At 43.4% G+C, this 20,935-nt stretch overlaps 1 protein-coding gene across 1 annotated transcript in view; it reads left to right on the forward strand.

Annotated features, from left to right (window-relative positions):
- Positions 1-2,610: 2,610 nt before the first annotated feature.
- Positions 2,611-20,935, forward strand: part of OCLN (occludin) — a 35,031-nt gene continuing 16,706 nt past the window's right edge. The window contains exons 1-4 of the mRNA XM_015413965.1: positions 2,611-2,686; positions 8,980-9,068; positions 11,958-12,651; positions 14,379-14,537. Coding sequence (XP_015269451.1) covers positions 9,019-9,068; positions 11,958-12,651; positions 14,379-14,537 — 903 coding nt within the window. The 5' untranslated portion in view covers positions 2,611-2,686; positions 8,980-9,018. The remainder of the gene's footprint in view (positions 2,687-8,979; positions 9,069-11,957; positions 12,652-14,378; positions 14,538-20,935) is intronic.

The raw sequence follows: 20,935 nt of genomic DNA on the forward strand, positions 1-20,935 counted from the left end.
TAATATCCTTTTTAAGGTGTGGTGACCAGAACTGCACACAGTATTCCAAATGAGGTCTCACCATTGATTTATATAGGGGCATTATGATATTGGCTGATCTGTTTTCAATACCCTTCCTAATAATCCCCAGCATAGCATTGGCCTTCTTTATTGCAGTCACACACTGTCTCGACATTTTCAGTGAGTTATCTACTACAACTCCAAGATCTCTCTCTTGATCAGTCTCTGCCAGTTTAGACCCCATCAATGTGTATTTATATTTAGGATTTTTGGCTCCAATGTGCATCACCTTGCACTTGGCCACATTGAACCCCATTTGCCATGTTGACGCCCACTTGCCCATCCTTGTTTCAGCATTGTCAAAAACAGTGACCCAGCTTACTGGGAAGGAAGAATGCTTTCATCCCTGGATGTAGCTTTGTTTTTCTGTGCTCAGAATGAGGTAACTGTAGTCTAAACAAGAGTGCTGGCTCCTTCCCCAGCATACTACTGTTTGAATTAGTCGCTTTCATCTTGAAATTCCACTTGGCTGCACATACACCAAATGGTCCTCTTAAACAGAATAGGTGTTTTATAGTGGATGCAATACTGTATCACAATACACTTATGTCACATCTGGGTTTTTGGATGGACTGAACCTTTTTTCCACAGTGGTCTGGAGAGCAAGGATGAAAGATTGGGCGTAGAGGGAGCCCGCCTACCATAAGTGGGCACTTGGCAACCCTGGCACTGAGGCAACCTAAGCAGGTCTACTCAAACATAACTCTCATTATTCCATAGGGCTTACTCCCATGGAAAGTGCCCTTAGGAGTCAAGCCTGAGTGACTTGCAGTTCCATCCTCAGCAGAGTTACACCCATTGAACCTCACTGATTTAAAAGTGTGTAACTGTGCTTGAAGAGAGTCACTGCTGCTTGAAAGCCCCATCTAACATATTCACAGCTAAGTAGATGTCAGAACTCAGCTGTCCTAGATTTGTGCCTGGCCCTGTCTATTAGCCTATAGTTAACATCAATGTGTCAGTAATTCATGCAATGATTAATCTGTAACAATATTCCAGGTGGAGGCAAATAAAAATCTGCAAAACTTCTCCACAAGAATGGTGTGTGTGTGTGTGTATATATATTCACAAGTATGGTATATATGAAGAATTTTTCCTTGAAAATGAGTTATGCAAGACAAGCGAAGGGCAACTGCTGGGGAGTTGTGGGCGGGGGCAGAGCAAAGTATATTGTGTGTCCTGTCCTTCAGATGTTAGAAGGACCTTTATATGGTAAGGTACATCACACTCACATTTGGAAGGTGGCATGATGGTGTCAAGTCAAAAACATTTTGCTCACAAGTCCAAGAGCTTTCAATGAGATTTTCTGAAACATGATAGAATGGCTAGCTTGTAAATAAAACAAAAACCTGCTCCGGGATGAAGTCAGAGGCAGGCTTGACCAGTCAGAGACCAAAACTTGTTTATGGCAGATCAGCCAGTTGAATCCTGGTAGGTTTTGACTAATCACAGACAAGATCTGCTGGTTTTGGCAAACTAGTGGACAGATCCTAGTAGTGGTAGGATCAATGGAAAATATTACATTCTCCTGGTTTATTCAATGGAATACATTATACTAAACTGGTAGTTAAAAATAATTGATGATCATTAGCAATTCTAGATACCAAGGCTTGTATTAACAGGTTGAGGTCAGTCAGGAGTGATGGAAGACACTCTGCACAGATTCTGAGATGCTCTCTTCTCTGTTAGTGCTGCGTTCAAATCACGTGTTTAGGATGGAGTTGTTTCATTAACATATATTATTATATTGTATTAACATTTTATTTTATTAACAAAAGAAATATATGTTTTTATTTTCAAGAGACATGCGCTTGTCCAGGAAACTCAAAGTTCTATAGAAATATGGAGAAGCCCATGAAGAAAATTCCAACGGGGAAAAGATCGTCCCCACGTTGATTATTGAAGAACATCTGATCCTTCCTGTTGAGTTTACAGCTGCAAAATAAAAGAAGAATCCAGTAGCATCTTCCGGAGACTCACAAAAGTTATTCCAGTGTTCGTGAGTCCGAGTACATTCACTGGACGCCCAGCTATGCACTTTATCCACCTGCTTGAAAACAGCCCGCGAAAACCTACCCTGGAATAAAGGTTCAGTCTCCAAGGTGCCTATGTTAGTTTGAAAACCCCATCGGTCATCCCTGTTTGCAGACGCGTTGAACCAGCGAAGCATGGCCAGAGCGGAACCCTAGTTCCACCTCCTCCAAACAGGTCCCCGTCGCTTCAAGCGCGCTCTCGCCCTGGGAAGAGGGCAGGAACAACCAGTTTGTTCCCTCCGGGCGAGTTTCAGGTGAACAGGTCACGCACACCCCAAGAGGCAGCACGGCACAGGGGCCCACCCATGCCTTGGGCTGGCGGGAGGCCCTCTGCAAGTGGAGGGGCGCGCTGGGCACCTCCCACTGCGCGCATTCCAAGAGAGGCGCTTCCCTGCTCGGGACTGGCTGAGTTGGTCTGGGCGTATGGTCGCCTCTCCCGCCCCCTCCCTTTCTTCAGGTATGCAAGGCAGTGCGCATGCCTTGCACCTGGGTGTGGCCTGTGCGCCTCTGTTGCTGGAGGAGGAGAAGGTAGAGATGCAATTCTTTAAGAGCGACTGAGCAGGTTGGCAGAAAACTCTCGTCCCGGTTCCCAGGTAAGTTTCTTCGTGAGCGGGATTTCCTGGACCGGCTTCTCTTCCCTTCCCTTCGCGATGGCCAAACCCAGTCTGCCTGAATACGGTTTGGGTTTCAGTGACTTAAGTGACTGTGAACCCCAGCCACGCTGATTGCGACTAGTTTGTTTAGTTATTCTCTGAAGTGGCTTGTTGTGATTGATACATGTCGCGTGTGGTCGGTTGGCCGGCCGGGCGAAGGAAGAGGGAGGAAGCAGCCCTTGGCGCCTTCCATGTCTCCGAGATGAACGTGTACTACACGTGAATGAGGTTTGAGTTGCTTTTAATGCAAATATTTCTCGAACCCTGATTTTATCTTGAGCAGTTGAAAGAGGTTAAGCATCTTCAGCCTAGTGGCTAGATTTAGTGGTGGCCTAGATTTGCTGATTGCTATATCCAGTTCAAATGGAGCCAGTTCTCTAATAAGTACTTGGGCTTTTCTCATTTGCTGGGCTGTGATCTTTGAGAGAGCTGTTGTAAGCAAAGCTCTCCTTCTGGGTACTGATCTCGGAGAACAGTTAAATCTGGTGGATAATTGGTATTCTTCAGTATTTGAAGATTTTACCCCAAACTGCCAGCCTTCTGTAAAATTGTGCTGCCATTGTGTCACTTTATTCAGCATTCCTTTAATAAACACATGTTCCAATGCCACTTGCACAAGAATGCAATTGGTTTAGTTGCATTAATCAATAGGGAGCAACTGCTGTATTTAAAGCAGCTAGAATGGATTGATCTTGATATACATGCAGCTTCCTTCTTCTCTGCTCCAGTCAGTGGTGGTGGTAGTTTACCCCACCCCTTCACACACTGCTGTCCTTGGAGGACATAATATGTCTAACTTCTCTGCTCTCTCACTTCTCTTTTACAAAGAGCAGATCCGTGTATGCTCTATAGGGCTTCCTATGCTCTTTTGAGTTGACTGTCTCACAGATTTGGCCACCATTTTGCTTGCCTTGGCAACAGGAATCTAGAAATGGTGGCTACATTCTTATTAGAAGGAATAATGCTACCTCCCCAAATAGGTTGTAGAGCACTTTATTTATAGAATCAGCCCTGGTTCCAACACAATAGTTTGAGTTGACAGTGAGAAAAATGACTTTATGGGCGCTTTGTGCTTATAGGCTGTTTTTGAGTCACTGTTTTCTTGATTCCAAAGGCTTTTATGTTAAGGGCCTAACTTAGCAGTCAGTTAGGGCTGTCAGCCTCCAGGTTGGGCCTGGAGATCTCCCATCTTCACAACTGATCTCCAGCTGACAGAGATCAGCTCCCCTGGAGAAAATGGCTGCTTTGAAGGGTGGACTTTATGGCATTGTACACTGCTGAGGCCCCTCCCCTCCCCAAACCCCACCCTCTCCCAGATCCACCCCCAAAGTCTCCAGGCATTTTCCAACCCAGACCTGGCAACTCTACAGTCAGTACTGAAAACCATTTGAGAGCTTAATGGCTCTGATTGTTGAGTACAGTGGCTCAGAACTTCTAGTGAGTTGGAGGCGTCCCGTGGGCACATCATCAGGTGCGACATGTTGTAAATAATGCAGTAGAAAGCTATGAAAGTTTGCCTTCAGGGCCAAGAAGGGCTGAGATTGGAAAGGAGATCCTAAAAGCATGGTTTTCTCAAAGTTTAGGAACTAGTTCTGTAAGTAGACCTTCTATAGAACTAAATTATTGCATAAGTGTGGCCTGGTAGAATGCATTGAAACCACAACTACTGTCGATAGTGTGATCCAGCTACATTTTTTAATCTGATTGTTCTTAATATTTTTATTTCAAGGCTATGGCAAACATTTTTCAGTTAATAGTATGGGTATTGTTCAAGGAGTTATTTCTCACTGTATTCATGTTCAGCAAGTTACTAAAAGAGCAACTTTGTTTAGAGTACAGGGTTGCGATTATTATGTCTATTTTAGCTGTCCAGAATGGGCAGCCAGATTCTCAGATCTAAGTGCCAGCATGTTGGGACTGCTGGCCCTGCAGAAAGAGAATATGTGACAGACGCCTCCAACAAAGTGCTGAGAACAATAGTAATTGTACTGGTGCTCATTGTAAACCCACTGCATAAGAAGAGCCCTGCTGGATCAGGCCAGCAATCCATCAAGTCCAACTTCCTGTCTCACAGTGGCCAGCTCTGGAGGGCCAACAACAGGGCCTAGAGGCCGAGACCTTCCCCTGATGTTGCCTTCTGGCACTGGGATTCAGAGGTTTAGTGCCTCTGAATGTGGAGGTTCCCCTCAGTCACCATGGTGAATAGCTCCTGATGGACTTTGTTCTCCATGACTCTGTCTAATCCCCTTTTAAAGCTGTCTATGCCTTTGGCCATCACTGCAAGCCACCAATCATGGAGTGTTGTGCTGCTGATACCCCCATGATAAGCAGACTGAGAAAACCCACTGGTGCATGCTGATGTGGCTGTGTTCCCTTGACATCAGGTCACTGCCAGTCATATGCAGAACACCAAAGGAGAGAACAAAGGGCAGGGCTGGCATCTGCAGAAACTGATGTAGAGCAGCTGCTAGAGCCCAGGGCTTCTCACGGGGCCACTAGGGCTTGCCCACATGCTGTCCCTGCTGCCTGCTAACCTGCCTCTCCCTCCTGGTTTCTGCAAGCATTCTGCCACCCATATTCCCAGGCGTATGCACCTTGGTTGCCATTTGCCTGGTGGCAGTGAACAAGCTCCTGTCCTCAGTCCCTTGCCCTTTTAGTGGTGGGAGAAAAATGAGGTTGGGAACAGTTTTTACCATAGAGATTGGGGAAATCCCTAGAGTGGTGGTAATAACTATGTGGCTCGTGGAGAATTGCATTTGCAATTATCAACCAAAAGAGCCACATTTACTGTCATCCCTGGCACGAGGTCTGCACCTTACAGAAGCTCTCAGCTTCCCTGCTCCTCCAGTGGTGGCTGTTTCAAGGTGGAAATGACCTGCCAGTTACAAGCTGTGCCAGAGAAGGGCCTAGCCCACTCTCCTGAAACATGGAACAGGCGCCACTTTGGGGAATGGTGCTCAGAAGAGCCACAGGTGGCCTGTCCAGGAGCCACCTGTGGCTCCCAGTCCACTCACTGAGGTATCACTGCCCTACAGCATCACTGGGAAGTGACATCACGACTAGTGATTTCTCCACACATGGGTAATATCACTTCCAGGTGATGTTGGGAGAATTCCTAGAGGGGCACAAAGGCATACCCAAAGTTACTGCTTGAAGTCCCACATGTGTCTAGGGAGGCTTAGAAATTAGTCCCACCTGGCACAGCTGAGATTTTGCTCTATTAAACATTATTACTCGTGCTGATTGGCTGTACCGCATGCCCATAATTTTGTCTGGCTAGCCCCCACACAGTATCTCTCTGCTACACGTAGGAGGCTAATTACTGCCACCCTTCCCATTTTGCCCCAGCAGTGATCTGGAACAGTGAGTAACATGAAGATTTATCCCACCTTGCAAGAGCATCTCTATGCACCCATTGGACCAGTCCCTCCCAGCATCAGTTGCATGGTGAAGACAGCTGAGGTCCATAACAAAACAGGGGGAGGGATTGTCATCTCTCAGACCTCTACAACATTCCATGCATTTATTGATAAGCATCAGAAATGCTGAAAGCCAAACAGATAAATAGGGTTTCCAACTCTTTTGTTCCAGCAAGGATCTTGTGCCTCTTCCAGCTGCACTGACATACCACCGGATATCATGCCATGCCCATGAGAGGATCAACTGTGCTTGCATTACTGCAAGAGCTAGGCTAAGAACAAGAGTTGCCAGCCCCATGCAGGGCTGGAAGCATGTTGGTAACTGTGGCTACTGCTTTTGTAGTACGTTTGGCAGATGGTTGGCACTGCGCAGTGACTGGAGTCCATCTTGGCTCTCCTGTTGTTGAATGGCTTCCTGCAAAGGGTCTGAAGAGCCACAATGGCAGTAATGTTTCGCAGCAGCAAAGAACAAGTGGCCTTCAGATCAGCATGTGGTACAGTTGCAGGTTCCGTGGCACTCCCCTCCATTCTGGGGGTTTCCATATGATGGACTGTGCCAGTTAGGGGATGTGGTATAACCACTGAGCTAGCACTTACACGCGCATTCCGGTTGTAGGGAATTGCAGTGGAACTGTGTGCTCTGTGTAGTGTTGTGGGGGGGGTTGTGGAGCATTCTGGGGGTGGGCAGGGATGTCATCGATGTGATGACATCACTTCTGGAAGTGGCGTTATTGCATTGGTGATGTTGGGGCAACACTCTGCTTTTTGGGCAAAACTCTATGGTAAAAATGGCTACAAACCATAGAGTTTTGTCCAAAAAGTAAAACGCCGCTGCCATCACTTCCAGAAGTGATGTCATCACGTCACCATCAATGAGGAAAGTCTTTTTTGGGGTGGGGTTTCCCCTGACAGCCGGCTGGCTGGTGGTGGGCCCAACCCCACAAAAGCGGGGGATCCCCCACCCTCACCTGAGGGCTGGCAAGCCTAGTTCTGGGGCTTCTCTATGGAGCTGTGATCCTGCAAGGCAATAGACAGTATGGGTGCTTGACCAGAAGTAGCACCATAGTAGAGCGCTATGGCTGATAGTCACTCCATGCTGTAGTTGTAACTCCACTTGCAGGGAGGGAGTTCAGCCAGCATGATGCTGTGCTGCCAAAATATCTGCAACCTTCCCCATCTGCACTATGCAGGCATACTACTTGACAATTGTTGAAGGTGGAGCAGGGTGGGGAATAGGTACCAGGGGATGCAGCTGAGCTGTTGTACTTGACACAGCTTGGAACAGTCCCCTTTCCCTTACTTACCTGAGGGGGTACACTATCCTTATGTGCCTAGCTGGGGGTGTGGGGCTTCTATTGGTTTTACCTGTTAAGGTTCTTAGGAAAGCAGTGTTAGATATATGTTCTTCAGCTACATTTGTTCTCTCTTTTGGGGTCAGGGTTTTATTTTTGTGCAAAGTTCCCTTTATGCTGGAGTCTCATTACCAGAGTATCCCTCCTCCCAGTGTGTGTGTGTTCTGAGTGTACTCAACATGAGATCACAGAGGCATAGCCTTATGCCAGGTGCCCTGTTATCTTAACTATGGGCCTCTTGGCTGGCATTTATATAGTGTTTTGGAGGGCTGTGGTTGGCTGCAGGCATGGTAAACTAAGCTGTCAGAGACAGCACTTAGGATGGTACTACAGTATACTTCACAAGTATCATGAATACAACAGTTGCTGAAACACAACTGGTCATCCTATTACCTTTAACAATTCCAAAATATCCCAGTATATGAATATGTAAAATCCTTTGAGGTGGTTCTTCCAAAGGCCTAAAATAGGTTTTCAACTTATGAAATGTAGGGATTGTTTGTGTTACTGTGCAGTCATTGTATTTTTGAGTTCACCTGCGTAAAGGCTAAAACTGTACATGTTTAAAAAAGTGGGAATTTGGGAATCCCCGAGTTCTATTGAGTGATGATGGAGGGGATGAGAAAAACTTGCCTAATACACTAAGGTGACACAGCACTTTTTTAATATCTGGGAATATTTACAGAACATGAGTAAACCCTAAGCAACTAATTTGTGTGCCTGAAAGAATGCATATAAAGATTTGCTGCCTCCGTAGCTCATGGGGAAAAGGCTCACGTTGGCTCTGCTGTTATGTTTTAGAAAAGGCTGAACCAGACTGATGGAGTGTGAGACCAAGTTGGTTTTAATAGTTTAAAAATAAAACTAAATATGGAAATCTGCAGGGTGGGATTTTGGTACATGGTAAATATTTAGCTTAGTCAGCTATCTGTAAATTACAATAAAAGGTGGTCTTTCATCCAACATCTCTGATGATACAAGGCTCGGCAGTCCAGTGTCTTATGTTGACCTAAGATTTTGCAGTGTAGGGCTTTTAACTGTAGAAGTTTACAATTGGTATGTAAAATATTGATGTTTCTGTTGGCTACACTAAATATGTCTTACTAGATCAGAGGTTCAGTGGTATCTTAAAGACTAATGACATTTATTCCTGCTATTCCTTGCCTGACACGAGACATGGGTTTTTGTTATCATCTGATGCTACCACTTTTTGTTTTTATTGTCTGATGGTTTTATGTTGTAAGGTGCCCTGAGTCCACTTGTGGAGCAGGGTGGAACATAAAATAAATAACCTTTTGTTGATACATCTGATAAATTGAGCTTTGACTCAAAAGGTTCTCCTGGAATAAATTTTGTTAGTTTTGAAGTTGCCACTGGATTCCTAATCTGTTTTACAGCAGCAAATTTAAGATGGCTACGTTTATGAAATTAATGTCTTACGGAATTATATTTTTCATTATAGACATAAAGTCTTTCCGTTTAACGGTCCAGCGCCTCCACCATGTCGTCCAGACCTTTTGAAAGTCCGCCTCCTTATCGACCTGACGAATTGTAAATATCTACTTTTCTTTTTTTCGTGCCAATTCAAACTATTGCAGATAAGTTGTGTACACTGTTAGAGATATGAATTTGTGCAGCTTTCAATGCTACTAGTGTAAACTGTAATAGTGTCATTGCTGTAATTGTGCTGGATAGCACGTTGATTTAAACTGCACATTCTTAAAAGTGGGATCATTTACTGATTGTAAATAAGCAGGCCCCTTCTGAATTTGCAGACTCATGGTATATTCATGGTGGTTGGATCCAGAAGTTCTGTTAATTCTAACAGTGCAGCTATCAAGGCAAGGAACCTTCCTTTGGTAGAACACACCTTTTATGACAGAGTGGCTTCTTGCATCAGGAGAAGACTTCACAGTTAGTGGAGTGGAACCTTTAGAGCCAGTCCTCTGCATTTGATATTGAAGATTTGGTCTTTGATTCAAAGGCACAGTGGTACAGAATACTCTGCTCTACTGTTAAGGATGGCTTCTCCCTATATCGGACTGCTCACTGCCTTCCTTTTGGGTGGAATGCTTTGCTTCCATTTTTTCCTTGCAGCCTGTTCTGTAGGTGCTCCCAGCTTCTGGAACAGCTGGAAGGTGCCTTCTCTGATACTCCAAAATCGTGGTAAAATCCTGATACATGTGAAGGAAGCTGTAAACTTATTGCCATCTTAAATCTTTTTTCTCAAGGACATCCCCATCTGCTGAAATAATATCCTTAGGACTGGAGTGAAGGCTTCTGTTCTGCTAATGGTGGAGTCGTCCTCTGACAGAAGGAGTCTACCTTCCATTGCAAGAAGCCTTGCCCTGTCAGAAGAGGCATGTTCTCTGTGTCCATGAGGGCGCCACCGTTAGCAGAATGGAAACGTTGAATCCATCCCAGTGTATGTTTGTCATTACCTGTGTTGAGTTGCTCCTTTAAACTATGCTAGTGCACTCCATTTTAAAAATGCAATACCTTACTAAAAGTCTAAAGATTAGGTGTTGTACCCATTTTTAAAAAAAATAATTGGCTTGTAGGAATTTCTGCTTTGACTGCAGATTTAGCACCACACAGTGAGGCATATGGAAAAATTTGCATGTACTTATGAAGGTACAATTGTGTGGCTCTCCCCTTTAAAATCCATTAAAGTGGTGAGTGGGAAGTCTTTCTCCCTGTGCCATATGTTCAAAGGCAAAAGTTACCTTTATTTCTTGTTTTAGAGATATGTTGATGTGTAACTTGCCTTCCTCGAGAGAAATAACTCCCTTTTTTGGTTTGTCTATACATGCATGTGTACCCGCATTTTAGCCAGATAGCTTCCCAAGAGTAAAACAGGAGATCATTGTTACCTTCAAAACTAACAAAATTTATTCTAGCATAGGTGTTTTCTGCATGTTAATAAGAACATAAGAGACGCCCATGTTGGATCAGGCCAAAGGCCCATCCAGTCCAACACTCTGTATCATACATTGGCCAGAAATACCAGTGCCATCAGGAGGTCCACCAGTGGGGCCAGGACATTGGAAGCCCTCCCACTGTTAACCCCCCCCCCAAAAAAAGCACCAAGAAGACAGAGCATCACTTGCCCCAGAGTCCCTATCTATACCTCGTGGCTAATAGCCACTGATGGACCTCTGCTCCATATGCTTATCTAATTCCCTTTTGCTTGTAGCCGCCACCACTTCCTGTGGCAGTGAATTCCATGTGTTAATCACTCTTTGGGTGAAGAAGTACTTCCTTTTATCCGTTCTAACCCGACTGCTCAGCAATTTCATGGAGTACCCACGAGTTCTTGTATTGTGAGAAAGGGAGAAAAGTACCTCTTTCTCTACCTGCTCTTTCCCATGCATAATCTTATAAACCTCGATCATGTCACCCCTCAGTCGTCGTTTCTCTAAGCTAAAGAGCCCTAAGCGCTTTAACCTTTCCTCATAGGTAAAGTGTTCCAATCCTTTTATCATTCGAATTGCCCTTTTCTTACTGCTTTCTTAATACATCAGTAAGGGGTGTTAATGTCAGCTATATCTCTGTAACTTCTTATTGTTTCTGCTTATCTCAGTCCATCATGCATCAGGGTTTAGTTTTGCATATCTAACAGCAGTTAGGAGTGTCTCACACCCATTCTGAATGTACTGGTTATTCTTTCCCAAGACTGGATCTTACATTGAATTGTCCTCTTTGTAACATCTCTGCCCCATCCCTTTCTGTTGTGTATATAAATCAGCCTGATGGATGATATACATTATATGTTTAAGGAAATGAGTTCTGATGTGCAAAAGTTTGTGCAGGAATAAACTTGGTTGGGCTTTAAGGTGCCATGAGACTTGTGTCTTTATTCTGCTGCTACAGTCTAACATGGCTACCTATCTGGATTTCCTTCAAGCAAAAATTGCCGTGTACACTGGCTCTCCCCTTGGGTCCCATCAGAAGCCAGGAAGCTTTGGGGTCACTAAGATGATTGAAGTGTTCCCCAGAAGCCTCCTGCCAACCCAGCTGTTGTTGCAAATGCTGCTGATCTTTCAGCTTCCTGTTGTATGCTGATGGGTTTTAGCCACTCTATGATACAGAGTGTTGGACTGGATGGGCCATTGGCCCGATCCAACATGGCTTCTCTTATATTCTTATGGTGTTAACATGCACATACCATAAATTAGCTAGATTGGAGTCCAGTAGCAGCTTAAAGACCCTTTGTCAGAGCTTTGACTCTGCTGCAGATTAACACAGCTACCCTCTGAAATACCATAAACTGCATATTTCATAGCAAATTCTAGATGGGGGAGAGAGGGGGGGAGAGAGAGAGAGAAATCAAGCATGGTTTTTGAAAGAATCTATAGAAATGCCCTTGGTATTTCGTGACACCTCTATAAGAGGTGAACAACTGTTCCTAGCTGATGGCAATGTTTTTTGTCTTTGTAGCAAACCTTCAAACTATGCACCAAGTAATAATACATACGGTGGTGAATTCCATTCTCAGCCCATATTCTCCCAGCCAGCATATTCTTACTATCCGGAAGAAAAAGTACAGCACTTCTACAAATGGACGTCCCCTCCAGGAATAATCAAGATCATGTCGATTCTCATAATAGTGATGTGTGTTGGTGTCTTTGCTTGTGTTGCTTCCACGCTACCTTGGGACCTAGACGTGTATGGAAGTACTCTGGGGACTGGTATGGGATATCCGAGCTATGGTGGATCTGGTTTTGGAGGCAACTATGGTTACGGCTATGGAAGTTATGGCTATGGAGGGAGTGCTTATGGCCTTGGAGGGAATTATATTGAACCTCGGTCTGCAAAAGGCTTTATACTTGCAATGACAGCATTCTGCTTTATTGCTGGACTCATGGTTTTTGTAACAGGCGTTACCAAGAATAGCATGGCCAGAACAACAAAGTATTATCTCATAATCATCATAGGAAGTGCTATCTTGCTGTTCTTGATGTTCATTGCCACCATAGTGTATGTGCTGGCAGTCAACCCAACTGCACAAGCTTCGGGATCGATATTCTACAATCAGATTTCTGCCCTGTGCAGCCAATTTTATGTTACAACAAATACTGCCATCTTTGTGAATCAGTATTTGTATCACTATTGTGTGGTGGAACCTCAGGAGGTATGTATACACTTAACATAATTGCTGAAGCATTTCCAAAAGCAAAACCTCTAGCTGTATTTGAACCCTGATCTGGCTACTGTTAGATAATTATGCTGGAACAAATAAAGCTACTATTGTAAACAGACTGAATTATTTGGATGACGTGTACTAGTACCTGTTTGGTACTCCATTTTAAGCTTTACAGCAATGCACTTACTCTCCCCCTTTATGATGGGGAAAATGGAGAAAATGGAAAGGTCTTGAATTTCACTTCCATGAATTGTTCTCTCTAGAAAATTTCCGCAGTTTATCTCTAGACTTAAATTTATTTAAATTACGAGGTGAAAGCTTGTATTTAAAGAGAACAGATGGCTATGTAATCCAAGGGTGAAGCATGGAAAATCATGCTTAAACCCTCTCTGAGATACAACAGGCACACAGAATCTCCCTCCTTTTTAAGCATGTGTAGTTATAAACCAGGGGAGCTGCGGTGGCTCAAGTGGTTAAGATGCTAAACTGCAGGCTGTGGAAGGTCGGAAGTTCAGCAGTTCGAGACCCAGGGTGCCGCATGACGGAGTGAGCTCCCATCTCTAGCTCCAGCTCCTGCCAACCTAGCAGTTTGAAAGCAAGAAATTGCAAGTAGATAAATAGGTACCACTTCGGTGGGAAGGTAACAGCGTTCCGTGCACCTTGGTGTTTAGTCATGCCGGCCACATGACCACAGAAACGTCTTCAGACAGCGCTGGCTCTTCGGCTTTGAAACAGAGGAGCACCGCAACCCTAGAGTTGACTGGCTTTTACCTAGTCATAAACCATCTCGGTTCAATAGGGTTTGCTTCCTGAGTATAAATTTAGGATTATAGTCTCATTTGCTTTTTAGGCAGGTAGATAATTGTGCCACCTGAAGCAGTTAACACCTTTCTAAGGGTGAGAAGAGACTGGCCTTGCCTGTACAACTTTATTTCAGAGATCAAAGGAAAAGAATTAAGCAAAGAAAACAAAAAACAAAACCCTGTTACAGAGGTGCTGACTTTCCCTGGGGCTATTTCTTGCTGTGCTGTTTGTACTGAGGGACATTTCAGAGTACTTGGTGCTCAAGAAAACAGCATTGTTTTTGAATGGTGACTAGGTGTATAAATGCTGGCTTTTGCCAGTGAAACATGTGTGTTGCCCTAGGGTGCCTTATTTTCTGAAGTGCTTGCTTGAGTTCAACTAATGGCCAATTGACAATGGAAGTTAAAAATTATCCTTTAATTATTGGGAGAACAACTCACTCTCAGCCTTTAATGTGTTATCTCTATGAGCCTTCAAACTGACAGGCTTTGGGATGACTTGAGGAAATTGTCTATGTTAAAGAAATTTCTACCCGCGCTGAAGTGCGGGTTGAAGCCTACAGCACTTTGTATAGAAATACTTCACAAATACAAGAAAATAAAACAAAAGTCTAGTGGCCTCTTAATCCTTTCAACAATCCTGGGAAGCATTATTATTAGTGGGAACGGTATCTAGGGAAACAGCTCCCAAAGCCACTGTGACTGAAGTAAGTTGTCAGTTCTGATCCCTCAGATGTATTCACTGGCTCCGCCTGTGCTTTTAGTTTAAGAGGAACAGGCCTATTTAAGAATATTATTTTGTTTATTTAAGAAGAGATAGATTTAAGAATATTAAGGCCTATTTAAGAATATTGTTTGTGTCTCAGGTGAGTGTAAAATGGAATAAAACATCAGTATCTGTTCCTTTCCCAGGCTATTGCTATTGTCTTAGGATTCCTGATTGCCGTAGCTTTTATCATCATAATATTATTTGCGGTAAAGACACGGAATAAGATGAATCACCATGGTAAAATGAATATCCTATGGGATAATACAAAAGATTATGAAGAAGCTCCCAATGTAGAAGAATGGGTGAGTCAACTTGTTTTTGGAACCATTGTCTTTGTAGTGTATTAATTTGTAGTTTCTACAAAATTGGACTTACTCTTCCTCTTTGGTTTTCTGCAAGGTAGTGTTTGTTAAACCACTTTCTTAGGACTGTTTGTCAATGTAGCTGTTGTAGGGTTAATTGATATTAGGAGGCCAGGGCAAGCGTACTTTTTCAGGCCAGTGTGCACCATGCTTTTGGAAAGTAGGTTGTCATAGAAGGGTGGTATCAAGCAAAATTTCAGTTTGTACTCAAAACGAGACCGCAAGATCAGTAGTTCACGATGACAATAGTAGACTCTGGGCAGAGAGAGAGCGCTGTAGGCAGAGTAGCTGAGTGAATGGTCTCTTGGTTTATGTTGCTGTTTATGAAACCTAAATGCCTTTTGGGAACTTTTTTAGTTTTTTATATCCCAGTCTTAATTATCCTCTTTTTAGGTAACTGTGCTACTGTAAAGATGAACATTTACAAATCTTGCCCTCAAGTAAAAAAATACAAACCGCCCAGCTTATTTAAGATGGAAATGCTTGTTTAACTAGCTGACTTCAAGGTCTGTTTATGTTTTTGTGACCTCCGGTATTGCTATATTTTTGAGTGTGTGTGTAGTATTCAGTGTGCACTGAGTTTTTTAATGAGTCTCATGAGATGTTGACTGTTTTGACCTTTATTTGGTGGCTTGGCATAAAGAGGCTCTGACTACTTCATACACTGCTTTAAATAATATGAGGTAAATGTTTCAGTGAGACAGTTTCGGGGCGTGTTCATTACTAGCTAATGAAATTGTTTACTCATGTTTCACTCAGGTAGGAAAAGAGCAAGTCAGGAACTCTAGTTCAAACAAAAAAAAATCAGTGGCTCTTTGTTTGGTTATGCCTCAGCAGCTATCTTCAAGTATGCAGCTGGTGTAGAAACTTGTGTAACTTTTGATACCTAAGCTGGCTTTGTGTGAGGAAATGCATTTGTTAATGCTTTGGGAGATGTGTCTGTTGTTTGCACTAGAGAGAGTTGGTAATTTTCTGTCTGATCTGTGTTTTTGTCTTAGAGTACTTTCAAATGTACCCAGAGCAAACCCACCACAACTTATTAAGAGAAACCCATACGCAGCCCTAAGGGAGACAATTTATAGATTACGTGCCATGCTCAACTTGTTGCAACCTGTGACTGTGGCTGACAAAAGTAATTTTTGAGGATCAAACAGAGGGCAGTGGAGCTGGATTTATGTAGCTTTCTAGGTGTCCTTGAAACTGCCTGCCTCAGCTACAGACCGTAACAAAACAGTTGTTATTGCTGAATAATATACTGGGCAGTAGGCCAGGTTGGGGAGATGTGGGCTACTACAGGGTTCACAGAGTAGACCTAAAAGTGTTGCTTGCCACCACCACAAGAATAAGGTGTGAACAAAAAGGGAATGATATTTGTCATAATGACAGGTTTTGATTCAACCCTTGTCGGGTATAGACTCTAGCACCCAGAGCTGGACTAAATACTCTCCTGGCTTCACTAGGCTTCAGTTTCCCATACTGTCTGAATAGGATTAAATCAATGAGTAGAATTCTGGCTTGTGCAGAGGAAATAAACTCCTGTTCACCAAGGTGTCTGCAATTCAGACATGTGCTAATTCAAGCTCTGTGTACTACAAGGAAGGGAGGTGAAAGAGCACATGGTTCACACAAGCACAGCAGCAAAGCGTGTTTGTGCCCAGAGTCAGAATCTAATTGCAACTTGTGATGTCTGATTGCAGCCTTGGCAGAAACATTGGGTGTGCTTTTTAAAAAGTGTGTGTACTTTCTGTTTTTTGTTAGACTTTCTTGCCCTGTTGTGCTATGATGCCCTGTGTATTTAAGGAAGCATTCATACATGTTTAGCTCTGAATCAGCATTATGACTTTCTAACACAAAGTTTTGACTTTTTCCCCTAGGAAGATCTACTGTGTCATCTTTCAGTCAATGTGTGATAGTACAAAAATATGACACTATGTTGATGGCCTCTGCCAAAGGCACAAATTGAACCTTGACAGGAAATAGGAATTCTTTACTTTGTATGGCCCCCCAGCCTCATAAATCCAGTCTCTAATTTCCTTCCATTTCTAATTGTATCTGACAAAAGATTCCTAATTCGTAAATAAAAATTGGCCACCAATTTAAAGTCTTACTGGGTTAGAGTAAAAGGTAATTCATATGTGGTTATGTGTGTCTGTATATATATACACACACAGAGATATTTGAAGCAAATGTGATTCTTAAAATACTTTAACTTGATTTCATATGATTTTAGTATCTGGTGACTTAATTAGTGCGGTAGTACAATATATTTACTTAGCCCTAAGTATTTACCATTTATTTTTGCCCACAGCGAAACTCTTCGGTATGTCTTATGGGATGCCAGTTTATGCCAGCCCTCTATGTGAACCAGCATATATATATATTGCTTTAAGAAGTGCCCACAGTCTTAACCTTTCAGTATGGTTTGGCAAGTAGGTTTTAAACCAGATGTACAAAATGAAGTATCCACAAGAGTAGAGCGTCGGGACTTCCAGAACTTGCATCTCTAGTTTGCTGAGATGTACTGAATTCTGTACATGCACTTGTGGCCATTTCACACTTGAACCAACCTAAATTTGTCCACCAAATAGGAATCTGTAGCCAACTGTTGTCTCCTGATTAGTGTACAATGGTGGTGGCTTTAATGGTTTTAGGTGTCAAACAGCCCACCATAAATGTGAACCAGAAAATTGTAGTTCTATATGCTCTGGCTTTACTTTATTTAAGGATCATTTTATGTAGTTTCAAATTACCCAGAGAGCAGGAGGATGAGTTGCTACAGCTTTTATGGTTGCTTGTTCAGAGAAACAGTCCGTGAACAATGTTTGCCATCATACTGATGTGTTGTTCCTTTCCTTCCTTCTGTTAAAAAGCCAGGTGGGCTGAAATAGAGCAACCAAATTTATATTATCAAACAGAGTTGCAAAAAACCTCGCCACTCAAAAACTAACATCAGAATCAAAATCTGAAAGAAGCCAGATAATCTTAGATTCAACAGTCACACAAGCATCAGAAATAGATGAAAGAAGGGGCAAGAGGAATATTCCTGTTTCTGTTCTCAGAGGGCAATCAAAGACAATGTGAGCTATATTAGTTATTGGATGCCAGTAATCCAAGAATCCTCCTCCCAGGCAAATTCCACATTTTGTGAATGCTTGTTTAATTTATTTATTATTTAGTTGCTTATACGTACCTTTCTCCCCAATGGGGAACCCAAATGGTCTACATTGTTCTTCTCTTATCCATTTAACTTCACAACAGCTATATGTTTAGACTGAATTGTATGTGACTCCCCAAGATCACCACCCAGCAAAGCTTCTGTTGCACAATGGGGATTCAAACCTGGGTTCCAACACTAAACACTATGTGCACACACGGTAAAGTCATGCAAGTCCCTTCTGTAGGGGGAAATCTACTGCTTTTGTAGCTTAAATGAAATTGTAGAACAAGTTTAGTGTATTCAGGCAAACTACAGCTGTCAGTGAGAATGATGGGAGCAAGAGAAAGAAGGGAGTGTGGTGAGGCTGATAGGAATATAATACCTGAGGACACAAGCTAATACTATGCTTCACTTAATTTAGTTAACTAATTGGAATCTGCAAAATTATAGCAAAGTAGGTCACTGTGCTGGAAAAAACTAAGATAAAAGTTGTAGCCCCGGGTAACACGCCTCTTTGGGGTCTGTGGAATTGCATCCCAACTGTTCCCTGCAGTCTTTCAACATCTACCACTAACACAGGCCTTTCCAAATACCTGATGCCTAAATGAGTGTTAGCACAGGGAAAAAATGGAGGTGTTCAGCACTCACATTCAATTTTTTAAAAAATCATGTTTTTCATCAGACCTGAAATAATGGGCAGGCATTCTCTTTTAGTACAGTTTAGTCCAGTTAATACGGCAACTGATGGGTAGTAGAGTCATGCAGACAAAAGAAAGTACTTCATACAATGTACCATTAAGTTGTGACACTCTATCACAAGATGGTGTTTAACTTAGGTTGGTTTTAAAACACAAATTCATGGACTATATCAGTTGATGGTGAGGGCAACAACAGGGACACAGAGGCTGAAGCCTCCCCCTGCTTTTGGGTTTTCTGGGATGTCTGGTTGGCCATTTTGGGACTGCTGGACTAGATGAACCTTTGGTCTGATCCTGAAGAGCTGCTCTTATAGTCTTATGTAATATTGGCTCCTTGGGAGTGGCAAACCTATGTCCACATCTCTCCATTGTTAGAGCACATTGATGGGGCTGTGCAAGTTCTGTCAGCTATACTGTGGATGATTTGGAGAGTCCTAGTGTGTCCTTAGTGTCATAGAATGGTGTTAATGTCCTTGTGGAGCTGAAGAGTGGAGTCAGACCTTCCTACTCAGAGTATAAAATAGCGGATGAAACTGACAAGCTGGCGTAATTATTTTTGAAGTATACCGCAACCTTTCCTTATGGCACATCAGTGTGCCTTTTGTTTGAGAATGGCTCTTCTTGCATCTTAAGGACTAGTATGGAAGTCTTGTACCCATTCTGAGTGAACTGATTACTGTTGTGAACCAGCCTCTTTTGTAAGACTCCCCCTCTGTATAAGTAAATCAGCCTGACGGTTGTATTCCCCAATGGTATGTGATGTGTGTGCCATCAAGTCACTTTCAACTTTTGGTGACTCGATGAATTAATGACCCCCAAACGTCCATCATCAACAGTTTTGCTCAGGTCTTGGAGACTGAGGGTTGTGGAATCTTTGAGTCAATCCATCTCATGTTTCTTTCTCTTTTGTCGCTGCCTTCAACTGTTCCTAGCATTACTGTCTTTTCCAGTGACTCTTGTTTTTTCATGATGTGACCAAAGTACAATAGTCTCAGTTTAACTGTTTTGGCTTGCAGGGAGAGTTCAGGCTTGATTTAATCTAAAATCCAGTTATTTGTCTTTTGGCGATATCTGTAAAATTATCCTCCAACACCACATTTCAAATGAATCAGCTTTCTTCCTTTCGGCTTTCTTCATTGTTCAACATTCACACCCATACATAGTAATGGGGAATACTGTAGTATAAGCTACCTTGGTTGCCAGTGACACACCCTCACACTTGAGGATCTTTTCTAGCTCCTTCATGGCTGTCCTTCCCAGTTTCTTGTTCCGGTTTCTTGGTTGCTGTCTCCCTTTTGGTTGAGACCGAGTCAAGGAATAGAAAATCATTAGCAAATTTAATTTTAATTTCATCAAAGTAGTTCCATGTGGGCAGCCACGTTGGTCTAAAGCAGCAGAACAGAGTTTGAGTCCAGCAGCACCTTTGAGACCAACAGAGTTTTATCCTGGGTGTACACCCGTGTGCATGCACACTTGCTCAGATACACTGAAACAGAAGTCACCAACCATTACATTAGGCAGAGGGTGGGGAGGGTGTTGGCAGAATAAATTGTTAGTCTTGAAGGCGCAACAGGGCTCCTATTTTACTGTGCTGCCAAAGACTAACACAACTACCCCTCTGGAATTACTCAAGCTGCTGGAGACCTAAAACTGAAATGTTTTCTGTTGCTGCGTGATGGGAACCCACATTGACAAGTTGCACAAAGACTATGAAGAGATGTAGGCTATCAGCAACTCTATGGCTAACATAGAATCATAGAGTTGGAAGGGGCCATACAGACCATCTAGTCCAACCCCCTGCCCAATGCAGGACCAGCCTAAAGCATAGGGTTGCCAAGTCTTCGCTGTATGTACAGTGGGGGACTCCAGCACTGCTCCAGGAGTGCAACCACGCAACCACGTCAGGCACGCCGGGGGCGGGACCACAATCATCCAAGGGAAAACCATAGAGTTTTCCCTTGGATGACCGTGACCCCGCCCCCCACCGCGCCTGACGCGACTGCGTCACTTCCGGGTGACGTGCTGACGCTGGGCACGTCACGTGCTTTGGGGGCGGGGTTCCCCTGGAGCCCGATCCGCGGGCGGCGGGTAATGGGCCTCTCGGGCGGGACTTGGCAAGCCTACTAAAGCATCTCTGACAAATATTCATCCAGCCTCTTCTTGAAAGCTGTCAGTGAAGGGGAGCTAACCACCTCACTAGGCAGCTGATTCCACCTTTGAACCACACTGACCATGAAAAAGTTTTTCCTAATATCCAGCCAATACCTTTCTGCATGTAATTTAAACCCGTTGCTTCGGGTCCTATCCTCTGCTGCCAACTGGAACAGCTCCTTGCCCTCCTCCAAATGACAGCCTTTCAAATATTTAAAGAGAGCAATCATGCCCCCCCCCAATCTCCTCCGCTCCAAACTAAACATTCCCAAGGCCCTTAGCCTTTCCTCGTAGGGCTCAGTCTCCAGCCCCCTGAACATCCTTGTCGCTCT

The sequence above is a fragment of the Gekko japonicus genome, unplaced genomic scaffold (genome assembly GCF_001447785.1).
Source record: "Gekko japonicus isolate JY-2015 unplaced genomic scaffold, Gekko_japonicus_V1.1 scaffold1923, whole genome shotgun sequence".
Lineage (NCBI taxonomy): Eukaryota > Metazoa > Chordata > Lepidosauria > Squamata > Gekkonidae > Gekko > Gekko japonicus.